The sequence below is a fragment of the Cottoperca gobio genome, chromosome 11 (assembly GCF_900634415.1).
Source record: "Cottoperca gobio chromosome 11, fCotGob3.1, whole genome shotgun sequence".
In the NCBI taxonomy this organism is placed as follows: domain Eukaryota; kingdom Metazoa; phylum Chordata; class Actinopteri; order Perciformes; family Bovichtidae; genus Cottoperca; species Cottoperca gobio.
In genome coordinates, this window is record NC_041365.1 from 20953353 (window position 1) to 20974943 (window position 21591).

Genomic DNA, 21591 nt, shown 5'->3' on the forward strand with positions numbered 1-21591 from the left:
GAAGGAGGAACAACTTAATTTCACCCCTCCGTCTCTCCGTCTCTCGCCTGGTGTTTGAGAACCTTCTCTCAAGCAAACACTCCTGGCTGCTTCCTTTTCCCAGGGAGTAAAAACAAAAAAGGAAACGTTGCTGCATTCTGGATTTCAAAGCAATCCGAGCCCGAGAGGGGTTTGCAAAATGTCAGTGTGAGTAATTCAAGAGGAACAGAGAGAGAACACGGATGCATGTTTGCCTTCACCTTTCCTCTCGTGTCTCTGGCGAGGGGAGATTGCTGCGGGGGCTTCCACCCCTGCAGCACCCAAAACAACACTAAGTCCGCGTCAAATCCCCAAAGCAGCAGCTTGAGCCTGTCGACGCCTCCGACATGCAGCCTATAGATGAAACCACTTCATCGCGGATGTGATCTCATCACAACTTCACTTATTCAACATTCTGTCAACACGTGACACGCGGCCCCCGTCTCACCCCAGAGCTGCATCTTTCAGAGTATTTATATAACCTGCTTATTTTAACCCTCATTACGATAGATAACGCTAACATTTTCTTCAGCAGCTTAATTGCAGAGACGTGTGGATACACCACTGCAAGACACAGTTTAACAAAAGGACTCCACGGGGGCGCCACAGCCCCCACTAGAACCTCATTATTTTAACTAGTTATCATTATTATCCATTAAAATCTTCAGATCCTCTGCAAATACAGCAGGAGATATCGCAAACACACAGCAGAAAGATCTTACAATTATATGTGAGTTAAGATGGTGACTGTGAGTTCTGTCTTCAGACGAAAGACTCGTGAACGTGCGACTCGCTGCAGGACCTTGTTGTAGAGCTGTCATTAAGAGATCCTGAGGTCATAGTTCAACAATGAAGCTGCTGAGTGAAATATGAATATGCATCATGACTGAAAGTGGTGTTCCACAGAACGACAGGCGTCACACGTCCGTGCAGAGTTCATATAGAACAGCTCTTTTGACTCATTTAAGTTACGTTCAAGTTCAAATTAACAAACGTTGAGTTTTGGTTTCACACGGGACTTGAGCAGTCGTCTCCAGCGTCCTAATCAACCCGACTTTGTCTTTATACTGCGTCACCTGACGTCCTCCTGTTCTCCCGTCATAATGCGTACGGCCACTAGGGGGCGCCGTCTATAACAAGACATTGGATTAGGCTGTTTATCAAATGTTAGTACCTAATGATGTAAATAAGGACTGTTTAAGTGTTAAATTACAAAACATGTGAGTCAATGTGGACCTTCATCACGTTGAATGTGTAAAGGTAACTAGGATACAGTTTCAGAGTGTGTTTTAAAAGCCTGAGATCAGACAGACGGTGTTACCACGGGAACAACAGGAAGTGTCTCTGATAAACGTGTTTACATGTTCTTTACACAATTAGTGGAAAAGTGAAAGATTAAAGAATATATTGGAGAGAAACTGTCTTTAACCGATAGGTTTCATAAAACTTAACAAACTGGGGTTTGTTTATGAAGCTTGTGGACTCACGGAGACGTCTGTGTTTTATACGTTAAAGGTCAATAAAGAGGTCGACGCTGTAAACGTAAATAATGTGTAGCAAAGGGAGTAAACCAGCTGAAGGCCACAGGGGCCCATTGTTGATCTCATGCTTTCAACATGTGGATCTGATAAAACATTTGTGCCAAAGTTATTTTATACTATTTTATTTCTGCTATTGTTATAACTGGTGCTTCAGACTCTTTTACATCAACATGTGATTATTGTTCTGTAAATGTTCTTATTCTAATCTTGTACTAAGTGTTATGTTTCTGCTGTGAAGCACTTTGGGCTGCACTTCTTGTATGAAAGGTGCTCTACAAATAAAGTTATTATTATTATTATTATTATTATTATTATTATTATTATTACTTGCACAGTTTGGCCACTAGGGGCACAGACGAGCTTTACAGCCGTTTCCTGGTCCGACGGTCTGACAGTAAATCCTAACTTCTGTAACTTAACGCCATTTCTTCATTTCTTTTGTTGTATTCTTGAACAGATTATGAGGATTACTATCTATAAAATAAGAGCTGAGCAGGAAAAGTTGAGACTCCACCTGCGTTGAAGGAATCGTCTTGTTTTGTGCTTTAAAGCATCGGCACAGAAGAGAGCAGAACGCTTTGGTGAATGTTTAACAATCATAAGTAATGTGATGAAGCAACTGAAGAAAGGAAAGCAAGCGTTACCTTTACGAGCAATCCGAATGCAGTTTATTCTGGTCTCCTGTGAATTAAAAGAGAAAAGGAGTTCATTCATTTGTTATTCATTTGATTTATAAATAAAGAGAACATGCGAAGGCTTATCGAGGCTCTCCTCCAGATTAGACTTCAAAATAAAAGCATCTGATTTCAATCAATAAAATAATTAGTTTCAAAACAAACAAAGTCGTTATCCTGTGAACAAAGTATAGATATATAATATATATATATATATATATATATATATATATATATATATATATATATATATATATATATATATATATACATATATATATATATATATATACATATACATATAGATAAGAAAAGTAATAAGAAACTAAATAACTGTAAAAGATAAGTTTTTTAGATGTTCTTTACACTCTGACCCGGCAGCTGATTAACAGCGCTCCACATTACGCGTCCGATACATTTGGCACAATGACGTTAATTATGACGCTAAATCCACAAGCTTGTCTAAAACGTCCAACAACAGGCGTCCGTGTGTCAAAGTCACCGAGACCTTTTGCTACGTGGAAGAAATAATTGAAATTTGCGAGCGGCTAACACGTCGTTGTGATACGAGAGACCTCTGCTCTCCTCCCCCGTGTCAGGTCCCTCACCCGGGCGCACGGATTGGCTCCATTTCCCCCCAAAAAACAGGCACTTCTGTCCTGGATAAAGAGGGGCATGTTTCCAAATTAAGTTTTAAAGAAGTTAAATCAGCCTTTATGGGCAATTATGCTAATCTGTGCTGTGAGATTGGAGTCAAAAACCTTTCACCTAAAACATTTGCCAAATTAGCTTTTTATTAATTGGAGATGTGTTTCAAGAGGATTCTCATCTGCTCTCATCTCTTGCAGTGCCACACAAGTCCTATTTACTCCGACCCAGAGGTCATTAAAGCAGCGGCAGGTAGCGGGCCACGCGTCACCCTGTCCTCTGTCAAGGTGTGCTTTGGAAGTGCTCGTCAGAACAGAACATTGTTGATGCGGCTGAGCGAGAGCAGGTTTATACGGCATATTGAAGAATCTCCAACTCTTGGCTGGATTTCTGGAGCATTTCACCAAATTTCACACTCGCATTTGCTCCGCTTATCAAATCTGAATCCTTTTTTAATCCCTCACAGACTCCGCTGAGGTTCAGCTTCCCCCGTTTGTCAGTAAATAACGTTATAATTAAACAAGAAAATCAAAGATTGAGTCGAGATAATCACGTTTCGTTTGTCTGAGTGGACAGAAGCGTCACAGATTTGGAGCCTAATTAATGATCACCATCAATTCTTTAACCTGAAAATAAGATAATGAAAAATACATTGTTCATTGTTCCTGATTGAGAACAAGTGATTAGCTGCACATCTGATATCCATGAGATTAAAGCAGCATTCATTGATTCATCAAGCTGACAACATAATAACTTTAAAATCTTTAACATGTTAGCAAACATCTCTCTGAAGAGGAGACATGTTTGTAAGAGCTGAACCAGAACAGAGCTTCCAGACGCTGCAGCGCTTGGTAGAGCTGCAGGTGTCGTGTGTTTAGCGCCGCACATACAGAAGGAAACGTGACGCAGCTGCAGTTTTGTCCTTCAGAGGAAACGTGACTCACAAAACTCTTTCAGTGCTTTTCAAACTGTTTGTGCACGACAACCAACAAAGTGTGAAATAAGTCAACTCAGTGAGTTAGTTGAGGCCTCAGTCAGAAAACCATTAAATTCAACAGGCACTTTGGGCCTTTTCAGGAGGGGGGGGGGGCTTACAGAGAAGGGCACTAACGTGGAGCTGAGGGAGAACACAGGTGTGTTCAGACACGGAGAGAGAAAAACAAAATGTTCCAGCCCAAAATACAAGTATGAAATAAAATACCAAATGACCCGAGCTTAATGTTTGAAGCGATGCAACACGGAGCAGCTCCGTCTGAAAGAGAAAAGCTTGTTTCTGTCCAAAAAAAAACTCTTCGCTAATAAAAAAGACAAGGACGAATAAAAGAAGCAATAACGGATCTGATGGCTGAGAGGATCTGGGTGTTTTGCCAATCTGGAGCCGGATCAGAACACAACCCTGCCCGATACACACATCAGTGTATCCAGCGAGTGAACAGGTAATCACAGATTAAGATTTATGATAAAAGGAAACATCAGCATGCAAGGATTTTAATTTAGGTGGGATCAGATAGCAGTAATCTTCATATCGATTGCTTCAGACATGATAGGGAGAAACACACTTGTGTGAAAGTGTGTTTTGTTCCCTGCTTGTGTGTTTCAAAAGAAACTGGCAGCACCAATCATGAATCTTTCAAGCCCCACTGAAGGCATATCCGCCAAAGCAATTACTGTTTCAATTCAATGGCAGCCCGTGGTCCACAGTAAGCCTCGTACATCTAATTTATCCCGGGTAATTGTCAAAATCATATTATGTTTCTTTCTCCCTCAGCGGCACATCTCTCCTGAAAATTATCAAAAGGTTTGCGAAAATGTATTTTGTTGATTTCTGAGCTTTTAATTGGACAGGTGTTGGTGTTGCAACATCACGAGACTGTGGGCTGTGCAGCAGGCAGAGGGAACATCTGAAGAGTCAGAGACTGATATCTGGATGAGAAGCTGCAGCTGGCCACGAGCTCCATATGCTTAATGATTTAAAAACAGCATTAACTTCCGTGCACACTGGCCGCCACATTCTCTTATTCATGCTTCGGTCACTTTCCCAATTGTTTTTGCATAATCTTATTTATTTTTGAATTATTTTATTTATTTTTGCATTATTTTATTTCTTCTTGCATTATTTTATTAATTTCTATATATTTTTGGATTATTCTATTCATTTCTATTTATCTTTGCATTGTTTTATTTATTTTTGCATTATTTTATTTATTTTTGCATTATTTTATTTTTTCTTGCATTATTTTATTTCTCTTCATGTCTTAGGTATTCTGTATGTTGCACTGTTGGAGGGATTTAATATGTTCATTGCCAACACTGAATGAATGAACTACGCTGTAGCTGTTGTAAATATGACAACAAAGCCTTTAAATCTCTTGAATCTTTGAATCACATTAAACACAATTTATTCAACCCAAAGCCATCGTGAAAACAAAAAGCCTTGTTTATGCAGAGTACTTCTGACTTCCTCGACAATAACCTAAATTGACTGTCAAGGTTGCCAGAACACAGAAGCAGCGAGTCTGAGCGCAGAAACAAAGTCAGGCTTCCTAACGGTCCCTCACCCCTCTGAAGTTGCTGGTGGCCTGGAAGAAGATGAGGTAGTTCTTGGTGGGGTCCAAAGGGCTGTTCCAGAAGCCGTTGTAGGTGTGGTTGTCGCCCACGGTGAAGGGCGTGGCCTCGGGCAGACTGCTGGGAGCCAGCTCTGCTGTGTAGTAGTGCGGCGACCCTTTGGCCACCGCCTCGCTGTGAGAGTTGGGCGTGGGGAAACAGTCGACGCCGCCCAGCTCCCTCCGCCTCACCTGACGGGATCCGTCCTCCTCCACCACCACCACCTGGTAGGCACTGGAGGGGGGCAGTGTGGAGATTAGTACTCTAGTAAACTACACTTTGATTGAATATAAAGTCATACATTTGCAAAAAAACATAAAAAAATAAACATTATTTTCAGTTTCTTTTCTCCAAAAATGATTTTTATTTCAGATAATTTCTGATTTAGTTTTTACAACTTTATGCCATTATAATTTTAGATAATATTAGAGGTTTCTGAATATTACTCCCCCAGCTCCATAACAATAATATTTATTACAGTACAGGAAGGAAGTTCACAGCAGTAATAACTTCACGTGTGTCTTTTTCTTCTCTTAAATAACTTTGTCTGACCTGAGGGTTTATTTACATATTTACATTTTGACGCCAAACATTAAAATCCCAATAAAATGCCAAATACATTCAAAGAATTCAAACCTGCGCTGTTTGTCTTTGAAGCCACTGAACATGTGTTCATATTTGCATCGTTATGTTCTTGCACGAAGGATTTGAGTTTCTTTCTCAACTAGTTCTAGTTGCAGGAGTGAAAGGAGTTCCCAAACCTCCAGCTCTCCGTGCATGGAACAATATTTATATATATATATATATATATATATATATATATATATATATATATATATCCAGACTGCAGCTATAAACACTTCGGTGTGGAGCAGCACAATGAATGCTGGCACAGGAGCGAGCAGTGTATTAGTTGTACCTGACTGGAGCGCCTCTCGCCAGCGCCGGGCGCAGCAGCACGGTGATGGTGCTCTCCGACTCGCTCAGCGGAGAGGGGATGTCTTCATAGTCGAACACCGGCGCTGAGGGAAGAAACAAAGAAGGAAAACCACACAGAAGAGTCAGAAATACTCACTGTGGAAGAAATCATTACATTTGTGCATTTCCTGAGAGACATCAAATCTGTTTGAGTTTAAAAACATGTAGCTGCACTTCTGCTTCTGCATATTTCCATAATCTTTCCACCCCCTACATGGAATAATAGTGCGCTATCTTTATTCATTACCCGCTCGTCCCCTGAGTGCTGCAGTGTGTGGAGGCCTCCCACACACTGCCATTGACTGATGATGACTAGAAACGGCAGCCAAGCTACAGAGAAAACAAGAGGTCCTTATAATATAATTAGGACGGATCTCAAAGCAGCACAACCTCAGCAAAGCTCTGGGGACAATGAGGTTGAGTGTTCCCGTCTCGTTTTACTACAGGGAGTGAATTAACTGGAGGAAGTCGTGGAGCAAATGGCTAACCTGCTACAACAGATAAGCAGAAACAAAAAGGAAATGCTTCTGCTTAATGCTCGTCGTAGAAATCTACTTGTGTAACCTGTCATCCGAAAAACAAACGCTCCCGCTCGCACACGAGCAGCTGAGGTCTGCATTATGCAGAGCGAGAGCGAGAGCCAGCGCGTGGTAGGTGGTTAACTCCAGCATGAATTATGAAAAGACTAATAGTGCCACATTACAGTTTTGTGTTTGTTTCCCACTCGGCAGCCGGGAGAGAACATGCGACGCTGCCGGTTGTTTACCTTCACATCCTACAGGGTAACAAGGAGCGCCGGAGAACAGGCGGCGTTATTTACAGCGTGGCGTCCTTGACAAATAACTCGAGATTCATCTTCCTGATGAAATTCATGGCATTTAGATCCATTTATTTCAAATGTATTTAAGCTTTATTAACTTTACTTATTTAGTCAAAGTCAAACAGAAGACAACGGAGACTTTGTGATGCTGCAAATATATTATTATTATTATTATTATTATTATTATTATTATATTATTATTATTATTATTATTATTATTTATTGCGTTTTAGTTTCCATCTTATGTTATGAATTCTATTTGATCTTATTTTATCAAATGTGTTTTATTTTCCATAATTTTTTTGTGACTCAAAGGTGCTATATAAACAACGTTTATTATTATTATTATTATTATTATTATTATTATTATTATTATAATGCTTAAATGCACGACAACAATTGCAGCTGAGGGAAGTCAACATAATTAAAAAAAAAGCATAAAAAGTGCAGAATTTAATCAGAATTTAACCCCCCCCCACCCATCCAAAGGACCAGTTTAGGAGCGATGATGCAACACTTTATAAAATGCTGCTTTCAACAGTAATCAGCCCGTGTGTGTAGATATAGATGTTTGCAGTTATCTCTCCTGTACTGTGACTTCACTGCTCGCGGTAACATTAGCCATGAAAGCGTTGTTAATCCCCACAGGATTTGAACCCGCCGTGCTGGTAAGTGTTTGCAACACGCAACAAGAATGCAGGAATACAATGTCTCCAATACAACAAAGCACAGCCAGCACGACCAAATCAATTCCCTGCACACACACAGCCTCTGCATGCAGCGAGTGTGCATGTGTCAGACGTAATCTTTACAACCAAAGCACAGCCGAGAACGTCACACTGCTTCAGCTGCTGACACACACAAGTCCCAATCCACACGGATCAGAACCTTTCTGCTGATCTGAACTTTCCTCTTCTGTGTTCATGACTTAAGAAAAGGTCCTTAAACTAATTTCATCTGTGAAAACAGGTGGAAAGAAAGGTTGAAACACTGATTTTGTTTTAAATTAGACTCACACACACGTTACAGTTCATGAACCTTGTGTTGCTGGAGTCTGTGGAGAATGAAACTCTTCAGCCTCTTGTGTCCACAGTGAGTACTACAACAACAACTTAGTATCGTCTTATTCGCCAGACAAAACTGTTTCGTACATGAAACTAAAAACATAAAGAAAAGAGGAAGTTTATCCTGGAACAAGTGTTCTTAGGTCACGAACATCATTTCAGACTCACAATGTTTTTCTCACTTTCCTCTCAAGTTTGTTGACAGATTAACATAAACAGTGTTTTTCTTTTAAGCGTTTCAACAACACAACAATAAAAGGCTGAATTAGCATCGAGGAATCATCCACACACTCATGTCATCTCAATGTTTCTAAAGGGAAAACATCACAACAGCATCTGATGTTCCATCTGAGTAAACACAATTAATGAAACAGCTCGCAGAGACCCATTTGTATCTCAACATCCACACCGCCAACCTTCTCGCTCGCCCACACGGCTCCTCTAATATCTGCCGCGTCGCTTCTGAGCGGTAAACACACACTCGGTCTGCGGCGATGTTTCCTGAACAAAGCAACAAACCGTTTAAGCCGAAACATTTGTGGTTCGCTATAAGACACGTCCGCTCGCACGCCGGCAGACGTCTGAAAGCTGTCTGGAGGGAAAGTTAGGATGATTTGTATAATTTAAAGATATCCGAGCATTCGAATCCAAAGCTCTTCAAAAGAAGGAAATTACAAGTCGTTACTCAGACGCCTTCTGCAAAGTGGCTCCTCTGATGACCTGCATTTGCATTATCAGAATATAAGTGCATCGAGTCATTATTGGCGTTTACCTTTCAAGACCACACTTTGATCTCACTCACACACACACACACACACACACACACACACACACACACACACACACACACACACACACACCAGAGATGTTGGTGGTGATCTCGGTGAGTGCCGTCTGCCCGAAGCCCTTGGCGGTTCGAGCCCGGACTGACACCAGGTAGGTGGTGCCCGGGTGCAGGCCGGAGAACATGTGGTAGGTCTCGTTCCTCAGCTTGGACACTGTGCGGCGAGGACCCGGCACGTTGATGCCCGGGTCTGACGACTCGATGCTCTGGTAGCTGATCTGGAAACGGGGAGAAAGATGACACGCGATTGAAACTGAAAACTTTCTGCTCACAATCTAAGTGCTAACGTTACGCAGGTATAGTGTTCAACATTTTCACTAGCTTAGCGTGTTAGCATGCTAACGTAGGTACAGCTGAGGCTGATGGGAGTGTCATTAGTTCTGCAGGTATAAACCAAAGTCCAAAACATATCAACCCTTCTGTACAACATCCCTGATAAACAGAAGGCTCACTAGGAGTTCTTGAGTCAGAGACAATCTTACCTTGGACTATCTGTAACATGTTTCACGCAGCTTATTATTCACACGACCTGAGAGATTTATTTTAGATTTAATTTAAAGGCTCTCTCGCCAGAAACGCCTCCCAATTAATCTTAAGATCACAGCGCAGATCTAATAAATCTTGGGCTGCAGTTAGCCGCCGATAATCAGACTCCAGATCCCGTGTCCTCGCTCTTCAGCTCCGCTGGCCTGATTTACAACATGTTCTGGATTAGTTGGTAAAGTAATGCCAGAGAAAGAAAAGTAGTGAAGATGACAAGGATGAATGAAGAGCCGGCCGGGATGTTATTGCTTTTTTTTCTTGCAATTTGATGAATGTGTTTAACTTAAATCAAGATTCATAAAATTGAGGAAATCAGTTGAGCTGCTTGTGAAATTGCTCATTTGTCATTCTTGTGTCTGAGTTTGTGAGATCTGAGGCTGAACACATGAACGCAGCTTCTAGCTAGCTTAACGTTACAGCTAACGTAAGTACAGCTCAGTGAAAACGTGCTTTGCTTTAGTCGGACGATCTCAGGGCGCTTTGCACGACTTACTTTGTTCCAAGTAAGACGGAAACAGGAGGAACTGTAACGATGCCAGGCCGTAATATTAAAAGATGTGTTACATATGTGTTAGTAGTCGTAGATGCTAGCACGATAGCTGTTCTTAAGATCTCTGGTGAGAATTTAAAAGTTCATCGTGTTTCAACAAGTATACGCTGAAAGGGAAACTGTCGAGGCGCCGTGCTGATGACGGCGTCAGAGTTAAACCTTCACAGCTGTAACATTGGGAGGTTCGGCAGCTCATCTGTGCGCAGAGCAAGTTCACAGCCAGAACTCAAGTCTTCGCCTGCGTCCTCGCTCTCCGAGCTTCCTCTGCTTGTGAATGGAAAGCAGTGTCTCTGCCCATCAGGCGACCATGTGTTCAGCTATAGTGGGTCTTCACAGCTACATACAGAAAGAGCTCCAAAGCCCAAACTACAAAGGTCTACGGTTAATATGTGGCCATCAATAATTAATTAAAAACATTTAAAGTTGCCCCCTCGTGGAGGCATCTCTTAGGCAAATAAGTAATTAGAGTGGTTGTCCCCCATGTAATTACAGCCTGGAGTCTGCGCCTTCATTACCATATGAACATGTACAGTAAATCCTGTGAACTGTGAAAAGTGGGTCGTCCCCACTCGAGTGGATCAGGCTCATGTGTGCTACCAGCGAGAACCAAAAAAGACAAGCCTTTGGGAAATGTAAGAGGGGGACCAGTCTTTAAAGCGAGCGCAGGACACCTTCACTTGAGTCATTACAGTGAAGGAGGATGAATGAAATACATATTGGCAAGCAGGGAAAAAAGCACCTGGAGAGGACGAGTGTGTGATGTGGAGGCGGTGTCCTACCTCGTACTGCATGATGAGGCCGTTGGGCTCCACAGGCTCCTCCCACTTGAGGAAGATCATGTCATCGAGCGGGGTGAAGGTCAGGGACTCTGGAGCGATGCCGCCAGGAACTACGAGGAAAAACAGCCTTATCAGAAACAAACACTTTGTTCGGGGCTGGAGTTAATGGACTCTCGCGGAGGCAGACCAGGGGGTAAACACACCTTTGACAGAGCGGAAAGGCACCGGGCCAAGGAGGGATGGAGGAGGATGGAACAGAGAGAGAGAGGAGAGCGGGAGGGAGGGGATGAAAGGAGGCGCCGCACCGGCGTGCTCCCAGCCCTCAGGATGAATTGAGATTCTGGCTTCTACTGTCTGATAACAGAGCACCGTGTCTCGGAGGATGACAGTCCATTTCTCTTCTTTAGCATCTTACTGACCGAAAACAGGGGAAAGTAATCCAACCTGTGAACTGGCTGAGCAGCTCTCTGCATTTCTTAGCTTAATGAGATCCTTAAAGCAGCACACACTTTCTTGGTGCCAAGTGCTGGACAGTTTACTAAAGACTGAGAATAAATGATCCTTCAGCGTATTGTTGCTCCGGCGCCCTGTGGGAACACTTAGTGCTAAAAGCCTTCAAAGCATTAACGTGTCACAGAAGGAAAATTAAGCTCAAGCTGAGAGAGTTGTTTTAAATAATATTTTACTAAACCTGTTTTGTGCAGGGAAGTGAAAACACACAGTTGCTCACTAAATTATTGTTCCAAAATAAAGCTGGAAACTCAAATTATAATATATAGACAAGGTTTAAAAGTACCAAGTGCAAAGTTTCTGCTGAAAGAAGAGGAATTATTTCATATATCATGTCAAAGTTTCAGATTAAAGATGATATCCAATCCTTCCTGATTATTTACTTCTAGATGAACCAGAATATGATCATTTTGCAGTATTTAACTCTTAATAAATAACAGTTAAGGATGTTTTAAGTAGATTTAGAAACAGAGCATCTGTAAAAGACGACGCCAAAGATCCAAAGTTGTGCTTTACAGTCTGTAAACTGTGATGGATGCTTACACACTTCTTAATGCTTTGTTTTCTCCTCCCAACACATTTGGCTAAACTGCAGGTTTGTTTACAATCTTCTTCTTCTTGTTATTTATTGTTTGTAGGATAAAGTTTACATTTTCAAACTCTCCTGCACAGAACTGTGTCGTTGCTGCCACAGATACATGAACTACCTGAGACTCTCTCAAAAGGAAGAGAGGAGGTCAAACATGCTTCTCTCCTGCAGTATAAAAGGTGTTCGGCCTGTCTGCTTCGCTCAGAAGCTGCAGCTGATGCAGGCGAAGCACGCTGGAAGACAATCCTGCTGTATGCATGAAACCCCGACAGCTAAGTCTGCTTCCTAGAAGTAGCCGAGATGGAGCGAACGCAAAGTGCAACACCACCGTTTGATTGTTGAGCCCGCAGGAAACAGGCAGGAGGAACTGTCACCGGCTGCAGCTCAATTACTGTAGTTGTGAGGGTGATGGCTCTGGGGGGGGGGGGCTGTCAGTCTGGCATTCAGCGGCTCAAAAGAAAAACTTTCCCATCGCTGCTGACATTCAAAATATCAAATAAAGTGGGATAAACAACGACGGCTTGTGTCTTTTAACTTGTCAAACCTAACGAGAGAGAAAACAGCACGCTACATCCTGCACGTTCCTCCGTTTATGGGAATTCATTTCCTCCTGCCTGCAAAACAGCAAAGTGTAGGTGGAGATAATCCCGTCAGTTCTTCCACATCTCTGCAACAATATTCCAGGTTTGAGCAGATAGTAAATGCAGGAGGAAATGTTCATGTCGAAGCAGTTATTCTCCACCGGGTCAAGATCTCCCTGAGTGGCATTCAATTACACTGAAAAGTCTTTCTTATTCTACATAACAATAAGTGTTTGACCTTCTGTACTTCCACTCTCTGGGAATTTGCATGAGAATGTGCGTAATCTGCTGATGTACACAGGAAAATATGAATACAAAGATAAGCAAAATCATTTTAGCATTTTGCTGCCGGCCACGGCCCGAGCTGATTAATGTTCCACTGGTCTCCATTTAAAAGGCTGATCATCCATTTAGTTACGCTGATCCAGCTTATTCTGTGAGTCAATATTTGTCTTTTTATTTATTTATGCTGGTACTGGATGACTAAAGGCGTAGATTTGTGTAAAGCAGTGCACAATAATTATCTGAGCATGAGGGAGCAAGAGGAGAAACTCAAGAAGTTCTGAAACCAGAGCTGAGTCAATAACAAGCTTTTAAATACATAGAAGCTTCCTGTTCTCCATAAGAATGCTGCAGCTGCACAGTTGTAACAACTGCACGCCTTGTTTGTTCAAAAATAAAAGCGCCCACTCACTGTCCTCCTCGGTCTGGAAGGTGACCTCTCTGCTCTCCTTCTTCCCTTCCGGGTTGGCCAGCGCCAGCCGGACGTGGACCGAGCGGAAGGGCGGCAGGTCTCTCAGGGTGAAGTGCGAGGTGTTACGATCCACGGACAGGCACTCTCTGACGGTGGCGTTGTTGCCTCCGCTGCCCCCTGTTGGCATGGAGTAGCGGTAGCACAGGGACAGGGAGTAGGTGTGGCAGCGGGTGAGGTTGTAGCCCAGCGGCTCCCACTGAAGGGCGAGCTGCCGCGGCTGGATCTCTGCGGCCGTCAGACCCCGCAAGGCACGCATCGGCTCTGAGAGAGACAGGAAGCAGATGAAGAGCAAACAGATCATATCTACCAGCTTCTGCAGAAGATACCAAAGATACCAGAGATGTCAGGAACAAGTTCACTGACAGCAGGAAACACTTGATACAGAATAAACCCAGAGATTCTTCTGGACACATTGTGTAAAATGGATGAAGTTTCAGATCAGCCCTGATGTATGCTAACTGGATCTCTTACATGTCAGAGTAAAAGCAATAATATGAGAAACTTTGACCAAATGTATCTTTTTGAAGGTTAATGTGTCACAAAACGACACGATATCTCTGGTGTCTTTCAGCTCCACTGAATACAGTTACAGCACATTATATAGACTCCACTCGCTGCAGACGACAGACGCGGCTGAAAGATCACTTTGACTTGAGATTATTGTGTCACACAAACGGATCCCCAAGGTCAACAATAAACATAAAAACTCAAATCATTATTTACAGTGTATGAGTAACATTATTACGCACGATAATCTCTTTTATAGCAGCATTAACCTGCCGCTGGGGGCCAGAGGAACACGCTGTAAAAGCATTTGTAATGTTATAAAATTGTTATGGGGTACGTATTAACAAGCAGCTGCATTAATTAGCATTAGCATTCATTTGGAGTGTCTCTCAGGAGGACGTGACTGGGGACGCAGATGTCGGCTACAGGAAAGACAACGGATGAACGGAAAACTATAAGAAGTTTATTTCAAGTTGGAGCCGGTAGCTGTTGTGTGTTGCAGCACCATTTTGGGATTTATACTGACAAGACAAGTGTTTTTTTACCTTAAAATGCTAGCGAGTTCAGCTTTAAAGAGAAACAGTGATGGGGAGGGGGAGACGGCAACAGTTGCAGCTGACTTTACAAACTAAAACCAGGAGGTTACAGAGGGGTGAATCAATGAAAACACTAAAGCGCCTGAAGACGTAGCATCCAAACAAACATCCTGCGTTCCCATCTGAGCTTCAGAGCGAGAGGAGCGCGCGGCCTTGGCAGAGACTCGAGTCTAATTAATGCTGTCACGTGTGAAAGCTGTGATTGCGGACGTCCACGTCTCTGTCACGCAAGAAGGACGAGAACACTGGAGGTTATTTCTGTCCTGGAGCCTGGATGTTCAAGTGCACTGCTGAGACAGAGTAATCCAAGAGGAGGGCGACGCCTTCAGCAGAGCACGAGCTGCAGGAACAGCTCTGCTGCTTCAGTGAGCAGAGAAGCTGCTGCGTATATTAACCAAGCAATGTCACGGAGGAGACGTTAGTTCTGAGGGGACGGGACACACAATGTGATGTCCTTTAAAGATGAAACATGTTTGAGGTTTCACAGAAAGTTTGGCTGATTAAGTTAAAACCAAAGCCTTGTGTATAAGAAGTGGAAGAAGTCACGTCAGACACTGTTTGTGGACGACGGATTTGAAGCTTTGAGTTTGGCATTTTGGCCGTCGCCATCTTGTTTTTTGGAACCAAAAGTGACACGAGAGGATGGAGCGAAGTACAACCGAAGGCTGGACGTGACTTTTTTAGGCGACACAAATATTACAATTAGCTTTTATGAACTAAAACTGTGAAAGAGTTAAACAACCTGTCAATCACAGGTAGCCCCGCCCTAAAGCAGACGCTGCTTTATCCTCTATTTTAAATGTTTCCAGAAGTTACTAAATGAACATCATGTGTTGAAGAAGACTTGAAACTACAGATTGAGACATAAACTCACTGAGTTAATAAATTAAATGAGAATTTGGGTAATTTTCTCGTAGACTTCTATACAATTGTTTTTGCATCCAGTGGAGTCGCCCCCTGCTGGATATTTGAAATAATGCAGGTTTGAGGCTTTATTCTTCAGCCCCCGACTTAAACCTTCTCGTGGAATAGCATCCATCAATCACAGAGTGAAAATGTGACTTTGACAAATGTAATCGTGGCCGTCATGTGCATGATGTCAGATCTGTTAATCAATATCAGCTCCGTACAGCGGGCGGGTACATCCTGCTGTAGCCGGCCGCTGACTGATGTTGACTCTCTGCTCAAGACACCATTACTCATCATTACAGCGGCTCCGCAGCAGTTGTGTCCTCTCCACCCGCCAGTCCTCCACCGGTCCTACCCCAAACTGACATTCAGCTTGATTAGCCTAATCAGAGGGATTAGCCAGAGGCAGAGGGAGTGCAGGTCGAGAGATGAGGAGGGGGGGGGGGGGGGTGGTGAGAGATGAATGAGGGAGAGTCCCTTTGGGTCTGCACATTTCATCTCATGCTCCTCATCTTTAACAGCTGCCTCAGTGAGCTGCCACTGAGGCCTGTCCCTCCTGCCAGGAGCTATGTTGGAATTATGATGGACTATCAGTGCACACCCGGATACTTACCAGAGAGGCCACATGAGCTTTGGACCACTGACGTGCATATTTGGAATGAGTTTCCTACAGGTATCAATTCCTTAAAATGTAACCTCTAAATCATGTTGATGTTCTGCAGCTTCGTGACAGTTTAATCTACCAAACAAATGATCCTGTGATGGTTTGTAAGAGGAGCAGAGATCGGACTGTTTACATGCCAACGACAAGCACAATATTTAACCTACAGGACAGATTAGACCTTTTGGAAATTAGGAGTCGACTGCATCTGCAATGAGAGAGAAGCAAACACCACACTGACATTTAAACTGCGGCTCCATCCGGCTGCGTCTCATCGATGAACACGACACCACGCATGACCAACCGGCTCGCAGTAGATCTGGCCTTCTGTGTTTACGGTGCTTCTGTTGTCTCGACACAATTAATCACTGAAAAGTGGAAACACTGACTTTTGGAGAGCGCGTGTCCTCGAAGGCCTTCATTCCACTCAGTTGCATACATGAAAAGTGAGGGACATTACTTATCGAGACCTTGAAAAGGAAAAGACACACCAACACTTTCCTACTCATTTAAATCGAGGCCGTCAGAAAGAGAAAGTTTCTGACTTCACCACCTTCATAACGTGCTTTCATTAACCGGAGACCAACAGAGACCTTCAGAGCGACTGACGACCCGTCGACATCAGATATCTTCTTAACAAATGATGTAACAGTTTAATTCTCAGATCATCGAAAAGCCAACAAACAGCTTCAAGACTTTTGGTCCAAAATAATTAAATATTGATTTTTTGTCCCTAAATTTAGATTTCCACTCATTTTGAACTCTTCCTTACATCTCCTGAAGTAAGGTTCAAAAGATTACACGTTGAAATGACTTATCATGTCATTTCATTAGAAATCTCTGTTTCCAGCCATGTGAGGATCAACAAATGTGAGTCTAAGCAGATGGCGAGCACAGCACGAACACTGTAGGAGATTTAAAGAGGTGCATGTCCTGTAACATGTTAAAGAACGGAAGGACGGTCGGCTAGTATGGGTCAACTTCCAGGGCCTCCGCCTCCTAAACGTCATTCTGGTTCGACCCCGTTCTAACACTCTTACAAAGGTTAACATGTAGAATTGTTTTAAAGAGGTGACTTCAGAAAGTTATTGATTTCTGATGGACTGCACAAGAAGCATGAGCGCCGGCGGGAGAAGTGACATCATTGGTTTAGCCTCAGCGAGGCCGGCCTCCCTCCACAACGGCCCGTGGGATTACAATCCTCTGCACCACTAAGTATAAAATGTCACACTCAAAGACTGTCCAATAGAAGAGTCACTGCGCTAAAAGAAACGGCTCTGTGTGACACATTAGGAAGACGAATTCGTCCAGAGTTTTGTGTCACGGGGCCTGATGTCTGATGGCTCCCCCCCCCCTCCCCCTGGGGGATAAAGCTTCACATCTGAGCCATGGGAGTTGACAGGAGGTGGGCGAGAGGAAGACACTGACGAGAGCGGATCAAAGAGTGTGGCAGGTGACAGGGGCGTCTTGCCGTCTACTTGACAGAGCGGCAGGGTGTCTTTTTCACACGGATGAGCAGCACTGCGGCTAAAACACAGATGAGAGGTGGCGAGAGGAATCTGTCCTCCGCTCGCACGACACAAGAACCTCAACGCCGCACGAGCTCACGACCTTTCTTCTCAAGCTGCGTTCAGACACGTCGGTAACTCGAGGGCGTGGTGCTTCAAATATCACACAATAACACACCTCGGGGTCCTGCGTGCAAATGGCTGCAGACGAAAGCATACCTTATAAATATGTGTTTTCATTAGGGGTGTATCTGGGATAAAGAAAAAGCATCTTCCCTGCTGCAACGACAACACACACCGTTTGTTGTCAGGGGCTGCAGGCAAACTACAAGTTGTTAAGTGATGCGTCAAAACTGTTGTCTGCGGCTCCCAGCAGCAGCTTAGAACGTCGGGTGAATCAGAGCATCAGAGCAGGAAGACACTCTGAAAGAAAAGTCTTCTGTATCTGAACTGCAGCAGGAACCAGATGGTGTTCTCTTGTTGTTTTGTCCCGATGCTTCAAGTCCTCGCTTCTTCAGTACACTGTACTGGTGCTGTCATAGCAACTCATAGAAAGCCGCAGGTAAATTACACTTTCTATTTATGGCTGAGAAACCTCCCCCGACTGTTGTTTCATAAACTACTTCATTCTTTAACCCTTTGCTCAGGTTCATTCTTGTCACTACCTCTTAGTTAACACATGTTGTTTCAGGAAAGGTCGGGTTACTCAGAATCATTCAAGACAAATAATCTCCATCCTGCTACATGCTGCGTGACGCTGCACTTGCACAGTAGCGCTGTGAGCTAAATGCTAAAATGCAAATGCAGAACAAGTGTGTTCACGATGCATAGTGTGTTAGCATGCTAACATTTGGTACCGGGCAATCCTAGAGCGTAATTAGGTGAATTAAAGCGTGGCAACATGAAAGCAGGTTTGCCAGCAAAACAAAACAACGATGAAGACGATGCAAGAGACAAATTATGAACCCAAAAAACAAATATCCTTCCAAACTCAGCATCCCTCTTCTCTGAAGACCCTCTGCCGTCAGGAAGACTTTGTGTGCCAAGTCAATCTGCTTGAAGCTAAAGTTTGTTCCATGTGAAGTGAAACGATTCATGTTTTTTATGTAAAGCAACACAAAGTACGGCTGTGGCCGACGTGAATGTCGTTGGTTTTGCAGGTCGTACAGAAACATATTGAAGAATTAGATGGAATTCATCCTGAGGAAAATAGTTTTGATGGCAACACACCCAAACATTACCATCCATACGGCCATGAGAGCTAATGTTAGCACTTCCTGTTTGATGCGACTCACCTGCACACTTTGTCCTGCTGGTCAGAGGGGGCCCAGGGGCTCCTGTGCCCCCCTCCCCCGGCCTGGTGAGCAGGACACTGATGCGGTACTCTGTGTCCGGCTCCAGATGCCAGATCTTATAGGTCAGTGAGCCGACACCGTGAGTCTCCGTCCACGTGGACTGGCTGGCCCGGTACTGGATTTCCCGCCGAATGACGGGTCCGTCGCCCACGATGGAGTTGGTGTTGAGCTGGATGATCAGATACGTGGGACCTGCCCGCAGCAGCTGAGGGGGAGCGATCGGGGTTGGGGGAACTGCAATAAGAAATGTTAATTAGACTTTAAATCTAAATATAATCCTATTAGAATACAGTTCTTACCCCAAAATAATCTTTTTAAAGAGAATAAAGTTGTTGGTTTCGTTGGTGATAGAACTTCCAAACAACAGAAACATATGGACGATAACCCTTGAAAACACAAATGAAAGACTGTCAAACTTTTTCAGCCGTTTTCAGCAGAAAAGAGCAAAGTCATGCCAGCAAAGGAGAAGTCAAGGATTTGTCATTGATTTTCTCTTTTTTTGTTTTACAGTTTCAATAACATTATTTCTGCTCTGCTAGAGCATCGAGTCATAAAACTCTTTTAATCACATCAGGACTGCGAGACGCGGGAGGCAGACAGAGGGACGGAGAATCTTCAATGCTGTAAATTCTTAATTTTCACTCTAATGACGCCGAATACGAGCTTATTCGCATGAATAATTGCATAACTTACTCTGTCCTCTCTGCACATTAAAAAGAACAGCCTTGATGGATGATATGACCCTTATCAACCCGGAAAACATCCATTCAACTCATCCCGTAATGTCTTATGGGAGGAAATGTGTGTGAGAGCGAAGGTGGACTGATACATTACAAAGTGACTAAGCCTGCAAACAGAGCATTTTATGACATTATTAATTATAATATGAAACGAGAGACGTTGTAAATGCATGTTAGTTTATTTAAATGAGTAGTGCAGTATTTATAAAGATTTTATTTTTGAGAGGGAGATGAAAACATATTGCTATCACTCTGATGTAAGTATTGAGGAGGAGCCAGCATGTGGTTAGCCTAGCTTAGCATAATGACTGGAAGCAGAGGGAAAGAGCTAGCATGGCTCTGTCCAAAGTTAGAAAATACACCTACAAACACTTCTACTTCTTCACCTGCACAGAAAGATAAATACAAATATTACTGTTATGTACTTCCTGTTTACTTCACAATAAGAGCCCCTACTTCCTTCCAATATGTAAACTCTCACACAGTAGTTAGTTGAATATAATGCAAACAGTATGTGAATATAAGCATGTTAACATTACAGTTTGTGGTTTCAGTCGGAGTTACATGATGGACCTATTTCTTGACGAAAAATAAAGTTTAAGGTCGTTGGTAGGCTGCGTGTTTACCTCGGCCTCCAGTTTTAATGCTAAGCTAGGCTAACCACACCCTGACTCAGACTTCAGATTAGTTTTGATCTTCTAATTTAGTTTGTTAAATAAATAAGCTATTTCCCATAATATTGAACTGTTCCATTAAATGTGAGTTACCCTCAGTGTTAGCGACACATCGACGGCTGTCGTCCACTGAAGTCGTGTGTGTGTTTGATTCCATTTGGCCTTACGGAGGGTTGGGCAGTTGGACAGTGGGAAGATAAGTCGTCTCTGTGTGTTAAATGCCTTCTGGTAACTCCTGCCCAACACGGGGTCAATTAGTCACATGTTCCTAAATCTATCTTACCTCTGACAATCAGTTCTCCAAAGTTGGAGACAGCGGCGCCCCTGGGGGACAAGGTGATGCAGCGGTAGAGGTCCTGCTCCCCACGCTGCGCCTCCACATGGAAAGTCGCCATCAGCCTTTTGTGGCTCAGCCGAGACAGGAAGGACGTGTCCAGCACCACGCTGTTCCTCCGCTGGCAGAGCACACAGAGAGAGAGAGAGCGGGAGTGAGCAACACAAGCGCACGTGTTCACCTGAAGTCTATTCTAGTGATTAAAAATGGGCGGCAGGCTGAGAAGCAGACAGGAAGACAAAGAAGGGTTGGAATTAGCTACATGAGAGGGAGAGATAATAAATGTCACTGGTAACAATGGTGATTCGCTGGTGAGGCTGGTGACACATGCCTCCTGGGTTGTTGAATCCGGCACAGGGGCTCGAGCTGACAGCTCCTCATCTCTCGCCATGCTAATGTGTCAGCGCTGCAGGCACACAGGCTCAACCGGAGGAGAAGGAAATCACAAGCCAACACATGAGCTGCTCCAGGTGCAGGCTCCAATATGTACAGCTCCCTCACAGAATATTATGTAAACTGTCGCTTTTTAGTGGGTTTGACATGTTTCAATAGTTTTAGGAGGATGGGGATATGAAAATATGTAATTAGATGTCGAGGCTATTACCGCCTAAAGCTAGAACTTATTACTCATTTTAACTTTGATATCAAGAAAACCTCTTCTTTCAGAAAAGCTCCAACAATGTTTGCTACCTTCTTTTATTTTTAACAACTGTCTCCGCAGGACGGTCTGCACATTTGTAGATGTTTCACTGTATTAAAGTCGACCTGCAGACTTTCCCAGCATGTAAATATTTTCCATTAGCCAAGTGT

General features: G+C 43.4%; 1 protein-coding gene across 1 annotated transcript in view; it reads right to left on the bottom strand.

Moving 5' to 3' along the window:
- LOC115015681 (receptor-type tyrosine-protein phosphatase U-like) overlaps nt 1–21591 on the bottom strand; it is a 209475-nt gene that overhangs the window by 45765 nt on the left and 142119 nt on the right. Inside the window, exons 6-13 of the mRNA XM_029443188.1 lie at nt 20731–20902; nt 18974–19267; nt 13438–13758; nt 11064–11173; nt 9208–9409; nt 6405–6507; nt 5440–5719; nt 2204–2240 (exon numbers count right to left, since the gene is read on the bottom strand). Coding sequence (XP_029299048.1) covers nt 2204–2240; nt 5440–5719; nt 6405–6507; nt 9208–9409; nt 11064–11173; nt 13438–13758; nt 18974–19267; nt 20731–20902 — 1519 coding nt within the window. The remainder of the gene's footprint in view (nt 1–2203; nt 2241–5439; nt 5720–6404; nt 6508–9207; nt 9410–11063; nt 11174–13437; nt 13759–18973; nt 19268–20730; nt 20903–21591) is intronic.